Consider the following 22,901-nt stretch of genomic DNA (forward strand, 5'->3'; position numbering starts at 1 on the left):
CAATTATTAGAATTCACTTTGTAAACGGAGTCAACAATTCTGTTATGTGGGGTTTGTAATTTTAAAAGAATTAAAGTATTCATAAATTGGGTAATAATAAAATGAATTTAAAGTATTAATAAATTTGGAAACTCAAGGAAAGAGAGTTTTCAATATATATCTAAGAGAATGCTTCAACATAATTATAATTAAAAAAATAAAAATCAATACAAAACAATGTTAACAATCTAGATTCAGCAAACCTTCTTAGGTCAACATTTTGTTCAATATATAAAATAATGGGATTGTTTAAATCAAAAGTGCCATTGTTTAAAATTTTGCATATGTTCAGAAAACATAACAGAAAGCAGTTGTTTTCAGTTTTTTGAATTCACAATTCTTAAATAAGAGAAGTTCTTCTTCTTTGCTTTGTGGCAGCTATCAAATTTAATTAACGTATGTAAGTCTGATTTTTTAAATTTTTGAGCAATTTTTTACCACTTGATAATTTCATTTTTTCTTCTTTTTCAGAATTCGAAATATTTTGATTACTTGATTTCACTTTTAAAATTCTATATAATATATATATATATAATATATATATATATATATACAGGGCCGGTCCTGCCTTGCACGCGATGCATGCAAAAAATGCGGGCGCACGCCTAAGGGGGCGCCAAAACGAGATTCGAAAATGAAATTTATAATATATTATTATTTTTCTTATAATTTTTTTAAATTGTTTGTAATAAACAATCTAACTTAACTATGGATACGGAGACACAAAAAGCATATTCAGTTTGCAATGTGATATCAGTAGAAACAATTAACCGATTATTAACTCTACAAGTTAGCAAATTATTGTTCTGCTTATTGTTTAATATACTTATTACATTTCTTCTTCATTTGAAGTTAACGTGAAATCGAAAAAAAAATTATCTAGTGTTCATCCCCTAAGCGCAAACCTACGAAAGTTCAAATTAATTAATGGGCGTTATTGATGAAAAATTGCGAGCTGATTTATTTGAAACGGTACTTATTAAAGAAATATATACTAATTATAATAGAAAAATAGAAAATGGGGAGTCAGTGCTTAGAAAATGGATTGTTTATTCCGAGAAATTGAATTGTAACTTTTGTTTTTGTTTCAAATGTTTCGCATCTGATGAACTTTGAACGTTGAAGACATGCGTGGTTAGTGTTATGAAAAAATCCAAAAATGGCTTTAGAACAAAAATTGTTGAGCTTTTTTCATACCTAGTGGTGCCCATACTTTAAATTTAATTATTAACTATGCAAAAATAATACAGATACAAATACAATCAGTTTTTTTTTCAATATTCAGGAAATATGTGATTTCTTTGCATCTTTTACTGATCTTTGGACAATACTTTTAAAATTCGTTAAAAATTTAACTTTAAAACAACAATCTGATACTCTGAATCTATTGATGAATCACTTTTTTCAACAGTTAATTACAAGAAAACGGCTCGGTACATTTTCACCTACAATTAATCAGCATCATTTCCAAATGATATCTTTCGAACAGTTTTGATTTTTCAAAATCGGTTCGGTAGGATGAGCTTAAATGTGGACGAAAATTTACACTTTTTTTCAACAGTTATTACAAGAAACGGCTCGGTAGATTTTCACCTAAAATTAATCAGCATCATTCTCAAATGATATCTTTCGAACAGTTTTTGATTTTTTAAAAATCGGTTGTAGGATGAGCTTAAATGTGGGCGAAATTTTTAACACTTTTTTTCAACAGTTAATTACCAAGAAACGGCTCGGTAGATTTTCACCTAAAATTATCAGCATCATTCCCAACTAATAATATCTTTCGAACAGTTTTTGATTTTTTAAAATCGGTTCGGTAGGATGAGCTTAAATGTGGACGAAAAGTTCAACACTTTTTTCAAATTACGAAAAACGGCTTGGCAGATCGTTGCACAAAACTGACTGATAATTTTAGCAAAGTTTGACGAATTTTTAAAATTAAAACTACTTGTTGTAAGGCCGTAATATAACAGTAAGTTCTATAAGACCATGATGTATATCGCCAAAAAAAGTTCATGAAAAAACGGCTTAAATTTTTTTTTAACAGTTAATTACAAGAAAACGGCTCGGTAGATTTTCACCTAAAATTAATCAGTACCATTCCCATCTAAATCTTTCGAACAGTTTTTGATTTTCAAAATCGGTTCGGTAGGATGAGCTTAAGTGTGGACGAAAATTTAACACTTTTTTTCAACATTTAATTACAAGAAAACGGCTCGGTAGATTTTCACCTAAAATTAATCAGCATCATTCTCAAATGATATCTTTCGAACAGTTTTGATTTTTCAAAATCGGTTCGGTAGGATGAGCTTAAATGTGGACAAAAATTAACTCTTTTTTCAACAGTTAATTACAAGAGAAACGGTCGGTAGATTTTCACCTAAAATTAATCAGCATCATTCCCAAATGATATCTTTCGAACAATTTTGATTTTTTAAAATCGGTTCGGTAGGATGAGCTTAAATGTGGACGAAAATTTAACACTTTTTTTCAACATTTAATTACAAGAAAACGGCTCGGTAGATTTTCAACTAAAATTAATCAGCATCATTTCCAAATGATATCTTTCAAACAGTTTTGATTTTTAAATCGGTTCGGTAGGATGAGCTTAAATGTGGACGAAAATTTAACACCTTTTTTCAACAGTTAATTACAAGAAAACGGCTCGGTAGATTTTCACCTAAAATTAATCAGCATCATTTCCAAATGATATCTTTCGAACAGTTTTTGATTTTTCAAAATCGGTTCGTAGGATGAGCTTAAATGTGGACGAAAATTTAACACTTTTTTCAACAGTTAATTACAAGAAAACGGCTCGGTAGATTTTCACCTAAATTAATCAGCATCATTCTCAAATGATATCTTTCGAACAGCTTTTGATTTTTTAAAATCGGTTCGGTAGGATGAGCTTAAATGTGGGCGAAATTTAACACTTTTTTTTCAACAGTTAATTACAAGAAAACGGCTCGGTAGATTTTCACCTAAAATTAATCAGCATCATTCCAACTAATATCTTTCGAACAGTTTTTGTTTTTTTAAAATCGGTTCGGTAGGATGAGCTTAAATGTGGACGAAAAGTTCAACACTTTTTTTCAAATTACGAAGAAGAAACGGCTTGGCAGATCGTTGCACAAAACTGATAAACGATAGTCCTCACCGAAATACATCAAATGGCTTTTAAATTTCTAAAATCGGTTCAGGCGTTTTTGAGAAAACGTCGATCAAAAGTCTAATTTTGACAAATGCCAAAAAGGCCATACTGATTTTGGCAAACTTTGACGAATTTTTAAAGCTGAATCAGTTGTCGTAGGGCCGTAATATTTTAGTATGACCTAGAAAACTATGGTATCTTTCGTCAAAAAAATAATCATAAAAATCGTCAAAATTTTTTTTTAAAAAACTTTATTACAAGAAAACGGCCCGGCCGATCTTTACCAAAAACTAATCAGCACGATTCCCAACCAATATCTATCGAACGGTTTTTGAATTTTCAGAATCGATTCAGAATTGCGGGCTAAAACGTGGACGAAAAATTTTTCACTTTTCTGCAATTTACAAAGAAACGGCCCGGCCGATCGCCGCACAAAACTCAGAGACGATAGTCCTCATCGAGATACATCAAATGGCTTTTAAATTTTTGAAATCGGTCCAACCGTTTTGGAGAAAACGTCGATTTACGGCAAAAAATCTGTTCACACACACACACACACACATACTTTTTCCAAATTTGGTGTCATTCGATTCAGAATGGCTCGAAACGTCGAGAAAACATAAAATTAGCGATTCGGATTTTTTGATGAAAACATAAACTTCTTCTTCGGGAAGTTAAAAATGTACGTAAATATTTATATAATTTTAATGATAACTGTTAAAACAATTAAAATTATTGGGAGGGGGGCCCAAGAACAAATTTTGCATGCGGGAGCTGAGGACCTCAGGACCGGCCCTGTATATATATATATATATATATATATATATTATATATATACATATATATATATATATATATATATATATATGATAAAAATTGTTTCTTGGGCATCCATCCAATATTTAAAAAAACAGTTTTAATGCAAAATGTTTTAATTAAGAGAACATACGTTTCGGGTCCAGATTTGACCCATCTTCAGTGCATACAAATAAATTTTAAAAAAATAACACAAAGCACAACACAAAATTGCAACGAAAAAAATAAGTATGAAATAAAAAATTGAAAAAACATCAAGTTATGAAAATTTTTGAAAATTGTAAAAATTAAAATAAATAATATGTTTTATTATAAAAAAGCTTATTCCAAAAGCACATCTTGTTAGTTTGGAGACAGAGTTACGTGTGTTTTTTAACTTCCCGAAGGAGAAGTTTATGTTTTCATCAAAAAATCCGAATCGCTAATTTTATGTTTTCTCGACGTTTCGAGCCATTCTGAATCGAATGAGACCAAATTTGGAAAAAGTATGTGTGTGTGTGTGTGTGTGTGTGAACAGATTTTTTGCCGTAAATCGACGTTTTCTCCAAAACGGTTGGACCGATTTCAAAAATTTAAAAGCCATTTGATGTATCTCGATGAGGACTATCGTCTCTGAGTTTTGTGCGGCGATCGGCCGAGCCGTTTCTTTGTAAATTGCAGAAAAGTGAAAAATTTTTCGTCCACGTTTTAGCCCGCCATTCTGAATCGATTCTGAAAATTCAAAAACCGTTCGATAGATATTGGTTGGGAATCGTGCTGATTAGTTTTTGGTAAAGATCGGCCGGGCCGTTTTCTTGTAATAAAGTTTTAAAAAAAAAAATTTTGACGATTTTTATGATTATTTTTTTGACGAAAGATACCATAGTTTTCTAGGTCATACTAAAATATTACGGCCCTACGACAACTGGTTCAGCTTTAAAAATTCGTCAAAGTTTGCAAAAATCAGTATGGTCTTTTTGGCATTTGTCAAAATTAGACTTTTGATCGACGTTTTCTCAAAAACGCCTGAACCGATTTTAGAAATTTAAAAGCCATTTGATGTATTCTCGGTGAGGACTATCGTTTGTCAGTTTTGTGCAACAATCTGCCAAGCCGTTTCTTCGTAATTTGAAAAAAGGTGTTGAACTTTTCGTCCACATTTAAGCTCATCCTACCGAACCGATTTTAAAAAACCAAAAATTGTTCGAAAGATATTAGTTGGGAATGATGCTGATTAATTTTAGGTGAAAATCTACCGAGCCGTTTTCTTGTAATTAACTGTTGAAAAAAGGTGTTAAATTTTCGTCCACATTTAAGCTCATCCTACCGAACCGATTTTAAAAAATCAAAAACTGTTCGAAAGATATCATTTGGGAATGATGCTGATTAATTTTAGGTGAAAATCTACCGAGCCGTTTTCTTGTAATTAAATGTTGAAAAAAAGTGTTAAATTTTCGTCCACATTTAAGCTCATCCTGCCGAACCGATTTTGAAAAATCAAAAACTGTTCGAAAGATATCATTTGTGAATGATGCTGATTAATTTTAGGTGAAAATCTACCGAGCCGTTTTCTTGTAATTAAATGTTGAAAAAAAGTGTTAAATTTTCGTCCACATTTAAGCTCATCCTACCGAACCGATTCTGAAAAATCAAAAACTGTTCGAAAGATATTAGATGGGAATGGTACTGATTAATTTTAGGTGAAAATCTACCGAGCCGTTTTCTTGTAATTAACTGTTAAAAAAAATTTAAGCCGTTTTTCATGGAACTTTTTTTGGCGATATACATCATGGTCTTATAGAATTTACTGTAATATTACGGCCTTACAACAAGTAGTTTAATTTTAAAAATTCGTCAAACTTTGCTAAAATTATTATCGTTTTTTTTTTAAAGTAGGATTGATGAAGTATATTATTTACACATTTTTTTGATCAAGTCGATTATTTACACATATCGGGAAGTTCATGTAATTTGCCTCAAGGCTGAATACCAAACCAACTAGTTTAATTATTGGATGGATGCCCAAGAAACAATTTTTATCATACTATTTCACCATCTGAAGAAAAACCTCTCGCTTTATATATATATATAATATATATATATATATATATTTGTTTTTAGAACAAATTATTTGTGTTATAATTGTCGAATTTTATTTAAAAAAAATAATTTTAAACTGGTTTGGTACGTATAATTTTAATTCTGTTATATTTTGTTACTTTATTTTATTACTCTTTTTGTATCTTAGCTGAATGATGAGCTAGTATACTAGTTCGAAACGTATTAAAAAAGGTTTTATATTTACTTTCTGTTTTTATTTTTTTGACTTGTGGTTTGTATATATATGCATTGCGAATATCTGTCTATAATAAGTAATTCGGTAATAGCATAATATAATAATGTAATAATGTAATGACCTAGGATAACCCATAAGATTAGATTATAATGATGTAACGCATTGCGTACTTGCATAATATCAGAATGATCGATTCAGATATTTATATCATAGTTTTTGTAATTGATATGGGATATCAAATGGTAATGAATATACATAATTATCTTGTTTCCATGATAGTTTGTCTATAAAAAAATGAATGATGATATCATTTCACAGATATGAATATATTAGAAAAGGATACTAAAATTTTATCTAATGATAGGTATTTTAGATTTGGGATTAAAAATAGGGTTTAAAGAAAAAACTGCTTATATTAATCAAACATTTATTATTTTTTTTATTTCATTTATTATTAACTTCCCGTAGAGTAGTTCGAGTAGTGGGCCGAAAATCGGGAATGAAATTTTTTGCATAGCTTCACGTTTTGAAGGTTTCTGAACATCAGAAAAAATAGATGTGTGTGTGTTTTGTATATCTGAATTTTTTGTCCACGTTTTTGGGCGCACGGATCAACCGATTTGAATGGTTCAAAAAACTTTCTGCTTGCTTTAGCAAAATAATTGCTTTTGGAAAAAAAAATTTTTTTCAATTTTTTTTTCAAAAAAAGTTTTGAATGGTTCTGAATATTTTGGCGTTCAACAGAAAAAATTGATGTATGTGTGTGTTTTGTATGTCCGCATTTTTTCGCCCACGTTTTCGGGCGGACGGATCAACCGATTTGAATGGTTCAAAAAACATTCAGTTCACAATGATCGGGAGACGTGGTGATCAGTTTTTGGCAAAGGCAGGTCCAGCCGACTTTTGAATGAACCCAGCAACCGATTTAAATTATTCAAAAAAATTTTTGCTTGTTTCAACAGAATAATTGATTTTAGAAAAAAATGTTGTTTTTAATTTTTTTTTAAATTTTTTATTTTCAAGAAAAAACTTTTTTTTGTACATCATAAATAATTCAGATTTTCATTTTAATTTTATTCTAATATACTTTAAACAAATAATTTCAACTTTGCAATTCACTTTATATAATTCTTATAAATATTAGACAATGTTATAGTAGTATAATATACTATAACATTGTCTAATATTTATAAGAATTATATAAACTGAATTGCAAAGTTGATAATATTTAATGTTTTCAAATAGATTATTATATATTATATAATAATCTATTTGAAAACATTTAATATTCCTCGAACATTTTGTTACGCTACGGGAAGTTCCAGCAATTTGCCTTAAGGCACGATGCCATACACCACTAGTTTTAAATTTTAATTAATTGATAATGTTTGACTCATCACATCACAAAAGCAACTTTTGACACAAATTTTGACTATAATATTTTCTGAAACTTTGTTGAATTTTTAACATTAAACTATATGTCGTAGGTCCGTAACATTTTAGTATATTTTATAAGACAATGATATCTTTTGCCAAAAAAGGTTTTTTAAAAATCGGCAAAAAATTTTTTTCAACAGTTAATTTCAAGAAAACGGCTCGGTAGATTTTTACCTAAAACTAAGCAGTATCTTTCAAAAAGTTTTTGATTTTTTAAAATCGATTTAGAATTGAGAGCAAAAACGTGGACAAAAAATTTTTAATTTTTCTGCTATTTACAAAAAACGGCTCAGCCGATCGTCGCACAAAACTGAGAAAAGATAATCCACATCGAAATACATCGATTGGATTTTAAATTTTTGAAATTGGTTCAGGCGTTTTTAAGCAATCGTCGATGAAAGTTCTAATTTTGACGAATTGGCCAAAAATTTTTACAAACATTGACGAATTTTTAAAATTAAATGACTTTTCGTAGGGCTCTAATATTTTAGTAAGATCTACAGGACTACGGTATCTAACGTCAAAGAATAAATTCATGAAAATAATCAAAAAAAAATTTTAACACTTTATTACAAGAAAACGACCCGGCAATTCACCGGAAACTAATCAGTATCTTTCCCTACCAACATCCTTCGAACGGTTTTTTGATTGAATCATTGAAAAGATGATTTGGAGTACTGTTTCATGTGTCAAAAATTTATTTGTTTGTCATCGGATATGGAATATTTAGCAAGTTGATCTTAAATTGAAGAGTACTCATATGAATTGTAACAAATTTCGAACAGTTTTGTGAATTTTCAAAATAGACTCAGAAATGCGGGCTAAAACGTGGACGAAAAACTTCTTTGCTAGAAACGGCTTGGCTGATCGTCGCGCATTGATAAACGCTTGTCCTCATCGAGATACATCGAATGGCTCCTAAATTTTTGAAATCGGTCTAGACGTTTTTGAGAAAACGTCGATTTACGGCAAAAAATCTGTTCACACACAGACATACTTTTTCCAAATTTGGTCCCATTCGATTCAGAATGGCTTGAAACGACGAGAAAACATAAAATTGGCGAATCGGATTTTTTTTATGAAAACAAACTTTGCCTTCGGGATTTGATTAATATAGCAGGCTTGATTTTTCTACGTATATTTTTACATCATTTGCGACTTGTAATATTTTGGTAACTGTTTTCCATATATTTTCTATGTCTCCTACATAGATGGTGTTTAAGATACGACTTAAAATTTCTTTTTGTAGTAGGTCTTTCTAGTTTTTTCTCGGTTCCATCAGTCTTTCATTCATTCGAAAAAATACCTTACTCTTTCGTACCTTAGCAGTAATATTATTTAGTAATTTTGGTAGACCAGTATTAGTCAGAGTATCTGTGAACATCTTTGGTAAGACATTATCATACGCAACTTTAATCTCGCTAAATAAAGCGACAACATAATTGTTTTTTTGTAATTGATAGATATAGTTCCGATATAAAAATAGTTAAATATACATTGGGATTTAGGAAGTATGTCGTGCTTTTCTACCCATCATTCTCCTATTTACCAAAGATACAGTTCTGTATGACGATATTTCGGTTTTTATTCGTTTTTTCATAATTTTGAAGTCTCGTGCACTTTTTAACTTCCCGATGGAGAAGTGTAAGTTTTCAAAAAAACTCCGATTCGCTAATTTTATGTTTTCTCGACGTATCAAGTCATTCTGAATTGATTGAGACCAAAGTATGTGTGTGTATGTATGTGAACAGATTTCTTGTAATAAAATGTTAAAAAAATCGACGATTTTTATTATTTTTTCCGACGGTAGATACCATATAGTCTTATAGATCATACTAAAATATTACGGCCTTACGACAAGTCGTTTAATTTTATAAATTCTTTAAAGTTTGCAAAAATTAGTATCGTTTTTTTTGGCATTTGTCAAAATTAGACTTTTCATCGACTTTTTTTGTAATCGATTATTGTAATAATAAGATTTATCTTTTATTAGTAAATATAAAAAACTATCGTTCTATATTTATCATGTACATTATGTATTAAATCATAAAAATAAGTTATTTATCATCACTTTTTACATCGTCACATCTACTTTTTTTGTTATTTTCTGCAACGATTAAATTCGATTGCGTATTGAAAACATTGAAGGTTAACTAACACTTAAATCCGAAAATTGTCGTCAGAACATTTCAATGTCGCACGCATGTAATATGTAGTTTTTATAAAATTACTCTTTTTTATTTCGCAATTGGATTGCGATTGAAAATACCACAGATGATTCTAAATATTTCATTGAGAAACGTTTACATATGATATATGAGAGATATATAATTACTGCCATATACAAAAAGAAATTATGTTAACACATATTAACAATTTTTGTCGAATCATTTACAAAATTTATGTTTTAGAAGATATTACCATCATTATGTGGATTTTTTCACTTTAAGCAATTAAACATTTGCAATTTGTTGCGCGTTCAGATATCCAAGTAGTGTATATGTTTTCCTGCTCAATAAAATATTGCTCTATCTATACGAATATCTTGCGTGCACTTTAGTCAATTATATATATTACTAGCTGACCCGGCAAACGTTGTTTTGCTAAGTTAGGTATTTCTAAGCAACTTCTAAAGAATAAAAAAAAGAATACTTAATTTTAGGAGTGTAAGGATGTATAGTTTGAATGGTACAGACAATGAGGTATTATAAACACAATAAACTCCAAAGTCTACTTGTATAATAATAAATTATATAATTCATAATAACAATATTCTTTTGACCATATTTTGTTAATACAATCAAACTGGAAGTTTTATACACTTTCTATAAAAATATGGTATAATTCAATCCAAGTCTTTTTTAATCTTTAGCCGTGGTCAATGTTCAGTTGGTCATTCTTGCTCCACACAGATGTAAGTTTTTAAAGTGGTTATAAAAAGAAAACTGTTGAATCTCACTCAAAATTAACATTACATTTTATAAAACAATTAAATAGTTAAAATTTATATTAAGGTCTCGTGAACTAAATCACAGTGCTCACAATCCAAAAAACTAACAACAAAAGGAAATACTTTCGTTATGGATTTTCAAAGATTACCGTTTATCTCCTGATAGCAAAGTCATAAGAATCAAGGTTATAGCTGGTTATATATCTTTTCCGCTCTATTTTCAAATATTGTTGTTGAACAATGCTAAACTTTACTGTTTTTTGAGATATTGGTGGTGAATCTTATTAACCCCAGATCTTCATATATTACTATCTATTCTTCCATAAATTCATTGAAAATTTTTCCAGTTTATTCTTCAAAATTAGTAGAAAATAACCATTAATAACCAGTGAATTATATTTTACATTGCATTATCCAATGATTGTTGAAGTTCTTCATCTTTTTCAATTTGTAGAGTGATTTAATAAAACATGAATGATACCTGACTGTGTCTAAAATGCATGGATTTTGACATATCTTTTGAAAGGAAGTGTACTCATTTTTCTGCTATACTTGTTCTAGTACCCGAACTGTCCATACATTTAATTGAATGCGAGTATTATAATCAATTTTCAAAATATTTTATTCCAGAGAACTTGTAATTATGTGCATTGACATTTTTACAGATGTGTGTTCCAAAGTTATATTATCAACCGAATCCTCTTATTAACTTCCCGAAGGAGAAGTTTATGTTTTCATCAAAAAATCCGAATTGCTAATTTTATGTTTTCTCGGCGTTATAAGCCATTCTGAATCGAATGAGATCAAATTTGGAAAAAGTATGTGTGTGTGTGTATGTGTGAACAGATTTTTTGCCATAAATCGTAAAAAATTAAAAGCCATTCGATGTATCACGATGAGGACTAGCGTTTCTAACTTTTGTACGACGATCGGCCGAGCCGTTTCTTTGTAAATCGCAGAAAAGTGAAAAAATTTTCATCCACGTTTTAGATCGCAATACTGAATCGATTTTGAAAATTCAAAAACTGTTCGAAACATATTGGTTGGGAATCGACCTGGTTAGTTTTTGGTAAAGATCGGCCGGGCCGCTTTCTTGTAATAGAGTGTTAAAAAAAATTGTTTTGACGATTTTCATAAAAAAATTTTTGACGGTAGGTACCATAGTCTTATAGATCATACTAAAATATTACGGTCCGACGACAAGTAGTTTAATTTTTTTTACGTTTGTCAAAATTAGAACTTTCATCGACGTTTGCTCAAAAACGCTTGAACCGATTGCATAAATTTAAAAACCAATCGATGTATTTTAATGTGGATTATTTTTTCTCAATTTTGTACAGCGATCGGCCGAGCCGTTTCTTTGTAATTCAAAAACAAGTGTTAAACTTTTCGTCCACATTTAAGCTCATACTACCGAATCAATTTTAAAAAATCAAAAACTGTTCCAAAGATATTATTTGGGAATGGTACTGATTGGTTTTAGGTGAAAATCTACCAAGCAGTTTTCTTGTAATTAACCGTTGAAAAAAAAATTTAAGCCGATTTTTATGGAACTTCTTTTTGGCGACATATATCATGGTCTTATAGAACTTACCGAAATATTACGGCCTTACGACAAGTAGTTTAATTTTAAAAATTCATCAAAATTTGAGAAAATGCGTAGTTTTTTGATGTTTGTTAAAATTAAAATTAGATGATTTACTTGGTATAACAATAGAGTACTTGGTCTTAATCAACATACTAAACCATACTAAGTCCTGCGGAAACTGGTTCAAATATAAAAATTGTTGATTTTTGAAAATTTGCATTTAGAAAATTATCTGAGTTAACATGTTTGTTCGTTTTTAATTATGGGTAATAAATCCACTCGAAATACTTTTAATCACTTATAAATTGATTATTTTTTTATTGATTAAGTAGATTATTTAAACATATCGGGAAGTTCATGTAACTCGCTTCAAGGCTAAATACCAAACCAACTAGTTTAAGTAGTGGTCTGTTATATCTGGGAATAAGTTAATCGACAAAATGTCCCTTTGATCGATTCCAACTTTAGGTTTTTAATTTAAATAATCTAAATAAAATAATTATATAATCTAGAAAATGTTTTATAAATACTAATGAATATAAAATTATGCAACTAAGACTGGCCCTATTCGTACAGCCCTTTTAACGTTTTACCCTGATTGTTATATAGCTATATAAAATGGACATTTCTTCTTTATGAATTTGCTTGGACATATGTAGATTTTCAACATATTATGATAAATCTCAATGTGTTTATTTTGATTTTCCTTTTCTACAACTGTGTATCCAAATTAGTGGTATCTTTGTTATCACCATGATCACTATATAGTATGCTCGGGAAGTAATTGGGAAAAGACCCGATGAATAACAGCATTAGTATCTAAACAACATAAGAAAAATTCTGTAAAAATTCTATTATTATCATGTGGGACATGTATCACTGTATAACTATTTTAATTTTTTCATTGCAAATTGGAATGCTGAACAAAATTCTTTCTATTAGAAAGCCATTTCGGATGATGAAATCATGTAATATAATGCAAGTTCGTACTGCTGATACTTTCCATTCTTCTATGAACTGTGACATTTGTCAAACCCTAAAAATATAAATGTCATGGACCATATAACTACAAAAGTCCTTATAGTATTATATTGTAATGAAAAATTTGTATTGCAAATAGATTGTATTACATATATTCGAAATGATTACTTCCATATCTATTTAAAATGTACTTATGTGGATGTAAAATAACATAATGTGAGCTTTATAAGCAATTTTCAAACAACTTTGTTTCCGAAGATCTTGTACTTGAAATTTTTATGAATATGATTTCTAAAATTACTATCTGTGTTATAATCCAATTTTCTTATTCATATCGCTGTCTATTATAACTTGCAATAAGTGATTAGACAGAAATGTCTATGGTGTCCCCTTCGATGAATTCTAAATTTACGATCTCAATTTGAATAACCTAAATGCAATAATAATATAATTCAGAAAATGTTTTGGTAACACATTATTCACATTAAACCAATAAGTACTTGTACAGCACAGCGTTTGAAACAAATTTATTTATTTATTTTTTCATAAGCAAGCCTTAATCAATCAATAATAATAGTATTATTTCAAGGTGTTGATAAAAGAATACAAATAGGCAGTGAGCAAACACTTGAGAATTAAATAAAAACCTCATATAAAATCAAAATAAGCATTCTTATTAACATTTCAAAATATATAAATAATTAAATTTTAAAATTAAAAGAATATCACATAATCTGTTCCAACTTGACAACCATCTATTTGACATATGAGTAGGCGATACATCTGTCATTTGAATAATATTGTGTGGGAAGCCATTTTGAATCAAGTGGTGTTTTCTCGACGTTATAAGCTATTCTGAATCGAATGAGACCAAATTTGGAACAAGTATGTGTGTGTTTGTGTGTGAACAGATTTTTTGCCGTAAATCGACGTTTTCTCGAAAACGGCTGGACCGATTTAAAAAATTTAAAAGCCATTCGATGTATCTCGATGAGGACTATTGTTTGACAGTTTTGTTCGACGATCGGCCAAGCCGTTTTTTCATAAATCGCAGAAAGTAAAACAATTTTCGTCTACGTTTTAGCCCGCAATTCTGAATCAATTTTTGAAATTCAAAAACCGTTTGAAAGATATTGGTTGGGAATCGTGCTGATTAGTTTTTGGTAGAGATCGGCCGGGCCGTTTTCTTGTAATAAAGTTTAAAAAAAAATCGACAATTTTTATGATTATTTTTTTGACGGTAGATGCCATAGTCTTCTAGATTATACTAAAATATTACGGCCCTACGACAACTGGTTTAGCTTTGAAAATTCGTCAAAGTTTGCAAAAATTAGTATGGTCTTTTTGGCATTTGTCAAAAGCCTTTTAACCCTTCGCCGTTTCAAAATATGAGAATTTACGGTAAAATTTATGATAGAGAAAGTTGTAGGTCATTTAATTACCATTAAAATAGTATATTACAAGTCCTGATAAAATCAGAATTAAAAGAGTTATAATCCAATTAATGCCGGGGTTGGTGAACAAGTGCAAATTGTTTTCTTTTCTGACCTTAAGATTAAGATTAGCGTATTTCGAAAATATATCATGCAATTGGAGCACAGTAAAAAAAAATCACAGGGCACACGCTTTTTTCCTCTCCTTTTACTGCAATAATTTTGTTTAACGTAGGTTGAATAGAGCACATGTGAACAGGATTTGACAAATTAAATCACTTCAAATGTGAACTTAAGTAATAATGTATATTGATTTATTAGTGATATAAATGTAATTTAGATATTAAAATTACTAAAAGCCAGTTAAAATATGGTACGAAATTATAATAATTATAGGCAACATTTTTGAAGCAATTATTTTGGGTAGAAAAATTGAATGTGATATTGTACCTATACCGCGAATGCTATATATTAATTCTTTCAGAATATGTTATACCTTTTAAAAGACTTCAATTTCCAATACGTATATCTTATGTTATAAATCACAAAGACAGGCGATTTTTCGTGTGATAAATTTGGAAAATCTATGTTTTAATCGTGAATAAACAAAAAATCATTCATTTATACATCTACATCTACAGGTATGACTAAAATTATTGGATAACCCTTGGCATTAAAATAAATTGAGCTATTGGAAATAAATTTGTTCTATTAATTGCAGTGTATAAATTTTAATATACAATTTTATTGAACCTATTTTAATATTTGTTAAAGGGATAATTAAAGTGTAACTGTGGGAATTGAAAATCATAATTTTACTTGAAGCAGTTTTACATTTAACATCACTCATATTTGTGTAAATAGTAATTCGAAAAACAATAATTATTATTTTTAACTGAACGGTGTAAATATTAGTATAGGATATTAAAAAAAATGTAGATGTGGGTACAGGACAACGTCTGTCGGGTCATCTAGTATATATATATATAAATATATATATATATATATATATATTATATATATATATATATATATATATATATATATATTGGAGTATGTAAATTTGGTGTTGATATATATTAAAACTAGTGTGTTGAGAGTACAGAGAACAGAGAGTTATACGCTCTGTAATGATTACAAGATATTCCTCGATCATTATTACTGAATGAAGTTTATTACTTTTCGAAACCATGTGTTTTTACCAGTTTGCACATTTTAAAAAAAATCTTTGTGAACACATTCATTCAGTGCTTAGACTTCAACACATAGTTGTTTAGACTTGAACACAAATTTATTTTTTTAACTCTAATTCATAATTAGTTATAATAGCGTGGTGTTACAATAATTGTTAATTAGTGTAGTGTAGTGTAAAATTGTTTTTGTCTATAAGTACCTATATTTAAGTCCAGTATGTATCAATTTTTTTCTGAATTAATAATAAAAAAACGTTTTAGTTTTCCGCTGAATGACGGTCTCTATGGAGACTGAAACGTATGGATTAATAAAGCTGATTTCCTAATTGCTTTAGTTTTTTTTACTTGGTGATATTGCCTGACTCAACACACACGTTTTAATATATATATGTATATACTAGCTGACCCGGCAAACGTTGTTTTGCTAAGTAAGGTATATTCTAAACAATTTCTAGAGAATCAAAAATATTAATACTATAAGTGTATAAGGATGTGTTGTTTGAATGCTATATACAATGAGGTATTATAAAAACAATAAACCCCATTAGTTTGTCTATGTTTTGTCAATTCAATCAAACTGGAAGTTTTATACACTTTCTATAGAAATCATGGTATAATCCAATCCAAGTATTTTTTTGGTATTTCGACTTATTGATTACGTTTTAAGCTTTTCAGATTCTTTTGGATTCTGGTTTTTGTGTATAATTGTAAATACTACTACTGAGCTTATACAAATTTTTCAAAATTCTGCGAGGAGAAATAGAAAAGATACTTTTACTATGGATTTTCAAAGATGACCGTTTATCTCCCAATATCAAAGTCATAAGAATCAAGGTTATAGCTGGTTATACATCTTTCTCCCTTCACTTTCAAATAATGTTGTTAAACAATGCTTCGGCTTTACTGGATTTTGACACTTTGGTCGTGAAACTTTTAACCCCGTACCTTCATATATTACTAACCATTCTTTGTTAAATTCTGGGAAATTATAACTGGGAATAAATTATTCGACAAAATGTACAAATAAATGTAAGTAATGCTCTTTTTCAGTCTTGGTCGCGGCATTATTATTAAACTTCACTTCACCTTATATATATATATATATATATATATATATATAGTATCATAGATTGAATAAACTACATGGATAGTTTATAAATAATTAATTCTGAATTGGAATGAAAAACGGGCTCTAAACTACCTCTCTGCCACCAATTACTGAGCCACAGCAACGCGTGGCCGGGCTAGCTAGTATTTTTTTTATATATATAAATATACTATCAATTAAACTGAAAATCGGGATAAAAAGTATCCTAAGTCCTTCTCCTGGCTCTAAACTACCTCCCTGCCAATTTTCATCTAAATCGGTTCAGCCGTTCGTGAGTTATAAGTGTTAGCACATAAAGCGATCCTCTTTTATATATATATATATATATATATATATATATATATATATATATATATATTGATGAGTTATTTAGAATCGGGCAGTAACATCAAGTAAAACAAAACTAAAGTAGAAGTTTGAAATACTTTATTTATCCATTTTGAAAAAAAATGTGAAAAAGTAAAAAAAAAATAGACATATGCACATCAAATTATCAGATATTCTATAGAGATTTTAACAATAAGTATAAATTTTGTTTACATTCCTATGGGTTCCGTACCAATGCTTATCCGTTAGACGGCGGCGCGGCGCTTACCCGCTTTGACATTTCGTCTCTATGCAGTTAAAGCAGTACGATTGCTTTGAAAAAAAAGTTCAGAATTTCCAAAATATTTTAAAATACACTTTTCTTCAAAAAGTTTTTTTTCAAAAAAAAAGTAAATTTTTAACAATAATTTGTAGTTTCTCAAAAATCTAATTTTTCAGAGTAAATTTTTTTCAAAAATGTTAATCTTTAAAAATAAAAAAAAATTGATACGGGAAGTTCCGGCAATTTGCCTTAAGGCACGATGCCATGCGCCCTACTAGTTTTTCTTTTTTCACTAGATCTCGGAAACCGCTCCAGTCGTTTTTGAATTATTAAAATCGGACACTCCGTTCTCTTAAAAACTGAGTTACCGTTTGTGGCACTTTTTGCCCTGTATCATCGAAACGGCTAGACCAGCCTATGCCAAAAACTAATCAGCTCTCCTTATCAACAGCAATAGAATGTTTTTTGAATAATTGAAATCGGTTGAACCGTGTTCCCGAAATTGTCGACGAAAATTTGTATCCGCGCACACACACACATACACACACATACACACACATACATACACACACATACATACATTTTTTTAAGGTATGCCAAAATGTTCAGAAACCTCTGAAACGTAAAGATATATAAAAATTTTCATTTTCGATTTTTTTGCGATTATTATAACTTACCTTACGGGAAGTTATAATAATAAATTTGATTACCATATCTCAAAGGATAAAATGTGTGAGAAGTGTGCCTTAATGGCACGGTTTATGTTTTCGTAGAGCTTTTGTTATATGTAGCAAATTTTCACCTTGGATCTATGTTTTCTCAAAAATAGATTAACCGACCTCAAAAATTGTAAAGCCATTCAATGAAACTCAATGCTTTAGTTTCACTCAGAATTTGCAGAAAACTGCATTAAATTATGAAATAGTTACACTAAAATTAAAAAAACGACATTATAATAATAATGTAGGAATAATGAAGTGTCAAAACTTCAAAGTTCTATCATAAAATTGAGCTAAGTTAAAAAAGTTGCTAATTCTCAATTAAATTGATCATATGTCCAATATGTATATATTAAATACATATAAATCTACTCATATATATATATATATATATATATATATATATATATATATATATATATATGTATATATAATTAAATTTGAAATAAGTATCTGATAGCAATGACAGCACTAGTTTGCTATTTTTGTACTTTTACGCTCACTGTGAACAAAGTCCACAATAGTCATCGTTGGCAGGAAGGTTTTTTTCAAATCATGATTTATTCATAAGGATCATTAGAAAATCAATGCAAATCGTTTTTATTGACACTGAAATACTATTCCGTCAGGTACATATTTTGTAATGTAATTGTTTTCAATCATATATTATATTGTTTTAAATAATATAGCGGATTTGAATAAACAGACTACAAGCTAAGACATGATACACATTGTTAAATTAAATCAAAGGGATAAAAAATAAATAGATCTAAATAGTAAAAGTGCTCAATCGAATGACCTTATCTAAAATCTACATAAAAACGTATGTTTTTTTCAATTTTAAAGCGAAACTTAAAATTAAGTAATTATATTCCTAGAGGTCAATTGCATCTCGAGGGGTTTTTATTTCCCTTCATTCATTTGGATCTATTGATAATAGTAGAAAACCAGCACAAGATAAATATTTAATTACCATCAATTGATATCCAATAATCACTTTATAGTCGTTTTTATGAATTTTTCTTTCCAAACTTCTGCTTCCATGCTTCCTGGTCATGTGCTTTGGCTTTCAGTTTGCTGTATTTCCTCTTCTCACGTAAGTCGTCAATCGTCTGCATTCTTCTTCTTCCCAATTCTTTCAGTCCTCCTATTTTGACTTCAAATTTGTTATCTTGTCAGTCCACTTTATCTTCTCCGTTCGCTTCCAGCACCACATTTAAACTCTTCAGATAGATTTTGTCGGCATTTCTCAGAGTGTCTATGTCTCTAATCCGTACAAAACTATACTCCAGATATAGCACTTCATCAATCTCTTCCGCAAGTCAAGACTTAGTTTGCTCGTCAGTAGCGTTCTTTTCTTCGTGAATGCGTTTGCAATCCTTGTCCTGATCTCTCTTGCAGTATCCGTCTCTGGTCAGATGCTTGAAATAATCAACATCTTCCAATTCTCGATTTCTTACTGTTATCTTCAGAGAATCATCTCATTTTGATACTCATCACTTTCGATTTGTCGACGTTCCGTAGCTTCTGCCCACTTCAACGATTCTTATCATCATGTTTTGTAGCTCGGTTGCGGTTTTCGATATAACCACGAAATCATCGGCGTACTTTATGGAAGTGATTCTTTTTCCTCCAAAAATCTCCTGCTCCTTCAAGCGCCTCGTTGACGAGCCATTCTCCGTACATATTGAATAGGATCGGTGACATGCAGCATCTTTGCCGCAATCCTCTCCTTATTTCAACGCTATTTATGTCACCTTGATTGACTCGAACCTTCAGTTTCTATCCAATATAAAGATTCTGGATCAGCCTGCGGACTCGCCAATCGATGTCAGTAGCTTTTAAAAATTCCATAAATGTATTCCAGTTCACTCTGTCAAAGGTTTTTTTCCAAACTATGGAGCAGAAGCAGATGTTCTTGTTAACGGAGCATCCGATTTGAATGATCTAAAAAACATTCAATTAGTAATGATTGGGAGAAGGGGTTATTAGTTTTTCGCAAAGGCAAGCCCAGCCATTTCGGAGATACAGAGGTAAATGTACAAAAAATGGCAGTTTTTGAGAGAACTAAGCGTCCGATTTAATTGATTCAAAGAACTTTCCGCTTGTCTTAACAAAATAATTGATTTTGGTAAAAAAAATTTTGTACCATTTTTTTTTCTTTTTTTTTTTTAATTTTTTGTATATCGAAAATAATTCAGATTTTATTTTTAATTCTGACTACAGTTCTAATATACTTTAAACAAATAATTTCAACTCTGCAATTCAGTTTATATAATTCTTATAAATATTAGACAATGTTACAATATTTATAATAATCTATTTGAAAACATTCAATATTCCTCGAACATTTCGTTACGGTACGGGAAGTTCCAGCAATTTGCCTTAAGGCACGATGCCACCCACCCCACTAGTTTAATTACATTTTATGTAAATATATATAAACTTCGTCATCAATTTATAAGCTATGTTCTGTCTATAAAATACGAACTAGTGGTGTAAGGCATTGTGCCTTAGGGCAAGTTGCTGCTACTTCCCGTAACCTAACGAAATGTTCGAGGAATGTTAACTTAGACGATGACGCGGCGCTTACGCGCTTCGATATTTCGTCTCTATGCAGTTAAAGCAGTACGATCGCTTTGAAAAAAAAGTTCAGAATTTCCAAAATATTTCAAAATAAAGAAAACATTTTGCTTCAAAAAGCCTTTTTTTTCAAAAAGAGTAAATTTTGGTCAAAAATTTATAGTATCACGAAAATCTAACTTTTTCAATAATCAAAATAATTTTTTGTCAAGAATGTTAATCTTTTACAATTTTTTTTTTGTACGAGAAGTTCCAGCAATTTGCCTCAAGACTAGCATCGTGTCTTAAGGCAAATTGCGCCCCACTAGTTTGATCATTCAAATCGGGTGCTCCGTTCTCTCAAAATCTTGATTTTTATATTCTGCACTCTTTGCTCTGTATCTCCGTAACGGCTGAACCTACCTTTGCCAAAAACTATTCAGCAGATGTGATATCAATAGGAATCGAGTTTTTTTGAACCATTAAAATCGGCTGCTTCGTGCGGCCGAAAACGCGAACGAAAAAATGCGGACACTAAAAACACGCACACGCACATACACATATCCATTTTTTATATTTTATTTTTGATTTTTGGCCCATTACTATAACTTATACTACGGATAAGAAAAACATGATGCCTCTTAAAATGAACAAATAAAAACTATACCAAAAATTCATGAAAAGTATTAGATACGATGCAAGGAGTGCAGAAAATAGAAATCGAGTTTTTGAGAGAACGAAACATGCGAGTTGATTTCTACAAAAAACATTCAATTTGTAATAATGGGGAGAGGTAGTCTTTAGTTTTTGGTAAAGACAGGTCCAGCGTTTCGGAGACACGGAGCTAAATGTGCAAAAAATGTCAGTTTTTGAGAACTAATTGTAAGCATCCGATTTTTATGATTTAAAAATTTGTTTGCTTGTATTGACAAAACTATTGTTTTTGGGGATTTTTTATGTTTTTTTTTTAATTTCTAGAAAAAAAATTTTTTGAATACCGAAAATAATTCCGATTTTAATTCTTATTCTAGCTAAAGTTCCAAAAAATCACTTATATATTCCAAATAATTAATTTTAACTTTGCGATTCAGTTTATATAATTCTTATAAATATTAAACGATTAATTTAATAAACTAATCTAATAATTTCCACTTTCTGCACTATTTGCTTCAAATCCCCGAAACGGCTGGACCGACTTTTGTCAAACACTAATCAGTACGTCTCCTTATCTATTGAAATCTATTGCTTTTTGAATAATTCAAATCGGTTGACACGTGCTCCTGTAAACGTGGACAAATAATTATATCCATACATAAGTACAACACATGCATACATATATTTTTTCTAAGGTGTGCAAAAATGTTCAGAAAGCTTTGAAATGTAAAAATATGCAAAAATTGTTATTTACAGATGACTATAATAACAGCCTACGGTAATTTAAAAAAAAAACAACTAACTGGCATTAAAAAAATGCAATTTGTTCAATAATTTACAGTGCCAGCTTGTGAGGACTTTTAAAGGATTTTTGATAAAAAGCACTCATATGACAATTATGACAGTTTGAATTGCTTGATTAGAAAAAAATATTATTAAATAAGATATTTTAAAATGATAAATTATAGTTATCTTAGAATTTGTTCAAGATTCTAGATATTTTATAAATCACGAATTACAATCTTTAAGTTATAAAGTATTTCAGGATAAAACATCAAGAACTAAAAATTGAAAAACTTGAAATGTAAAATTTGTATTTGTATAATTTCTTTCATTTCCAGGGAAGGTAATCACCCGGACGACTACAGCCGATTAACGTACCGGAAACTCTTAGAAGAAGTATGCAGATTTGCCAACGTTTTAAAAAATTTAGGAGTTCGCAAAGGTGACAGAGTATCTATTTATATGCCAATGGTTTTGGAATTGGCAATTGCTATGTTAGCATGTGCTAGAATAGGGGCTGTTCATTCGATCGTGGTAAGTGATATTTTGCTTCAACGTTTTGAAGTCAAGTTTAGTCCATTATCCATATTAATAACAATAAGTGCTTTAACCTGAAGGTAGTA

At 29.8% G+C, this 22,901-nt stretch overlaps 1 protein-coding gene across 1 annotated transcript in view; it reads left to right on the top strand.

The window, feature by feature from the left end:
- The window catches only part of LOC113388213 (acetyl-coenzyme A synthetase-like), a 46,958-nt gene that overhangs the window by 22,343 nt on the left and 1,714 nt on the right, over positions 1 to 22,901 (top strand). Inside the window, exon 2 of the mRNA XM_026625617.1 lies at positions 22,616 to 22,812. Coding sequence (XP_026481402.1) covers positions 22,616 to 22,812 — 197 coding nt within the window. The remainder of the gene's footprint in view (positions 1 to 22,615; positions 22,813 to 22,901) is intronic.

The sequence above is a fragment of the Ctenocephalides felis genome, unplaced genomic scaffold, assembly GCF_003426905.1.
Source record: "Ctenocephalides felis isolate EL2017-DRISC unplaced genomic scaffold, ASM342690v1 CF-g0.4_SCAFFOLD_00845, whole genome shotgun sequence".
Classification (NCBI taxonomy): Eukaryota; Metazoa; Arthropoda; class Insecta; order Siphonaptera; family Pulicidae; genus Ctenocephalides; species Ctenocephalides felis.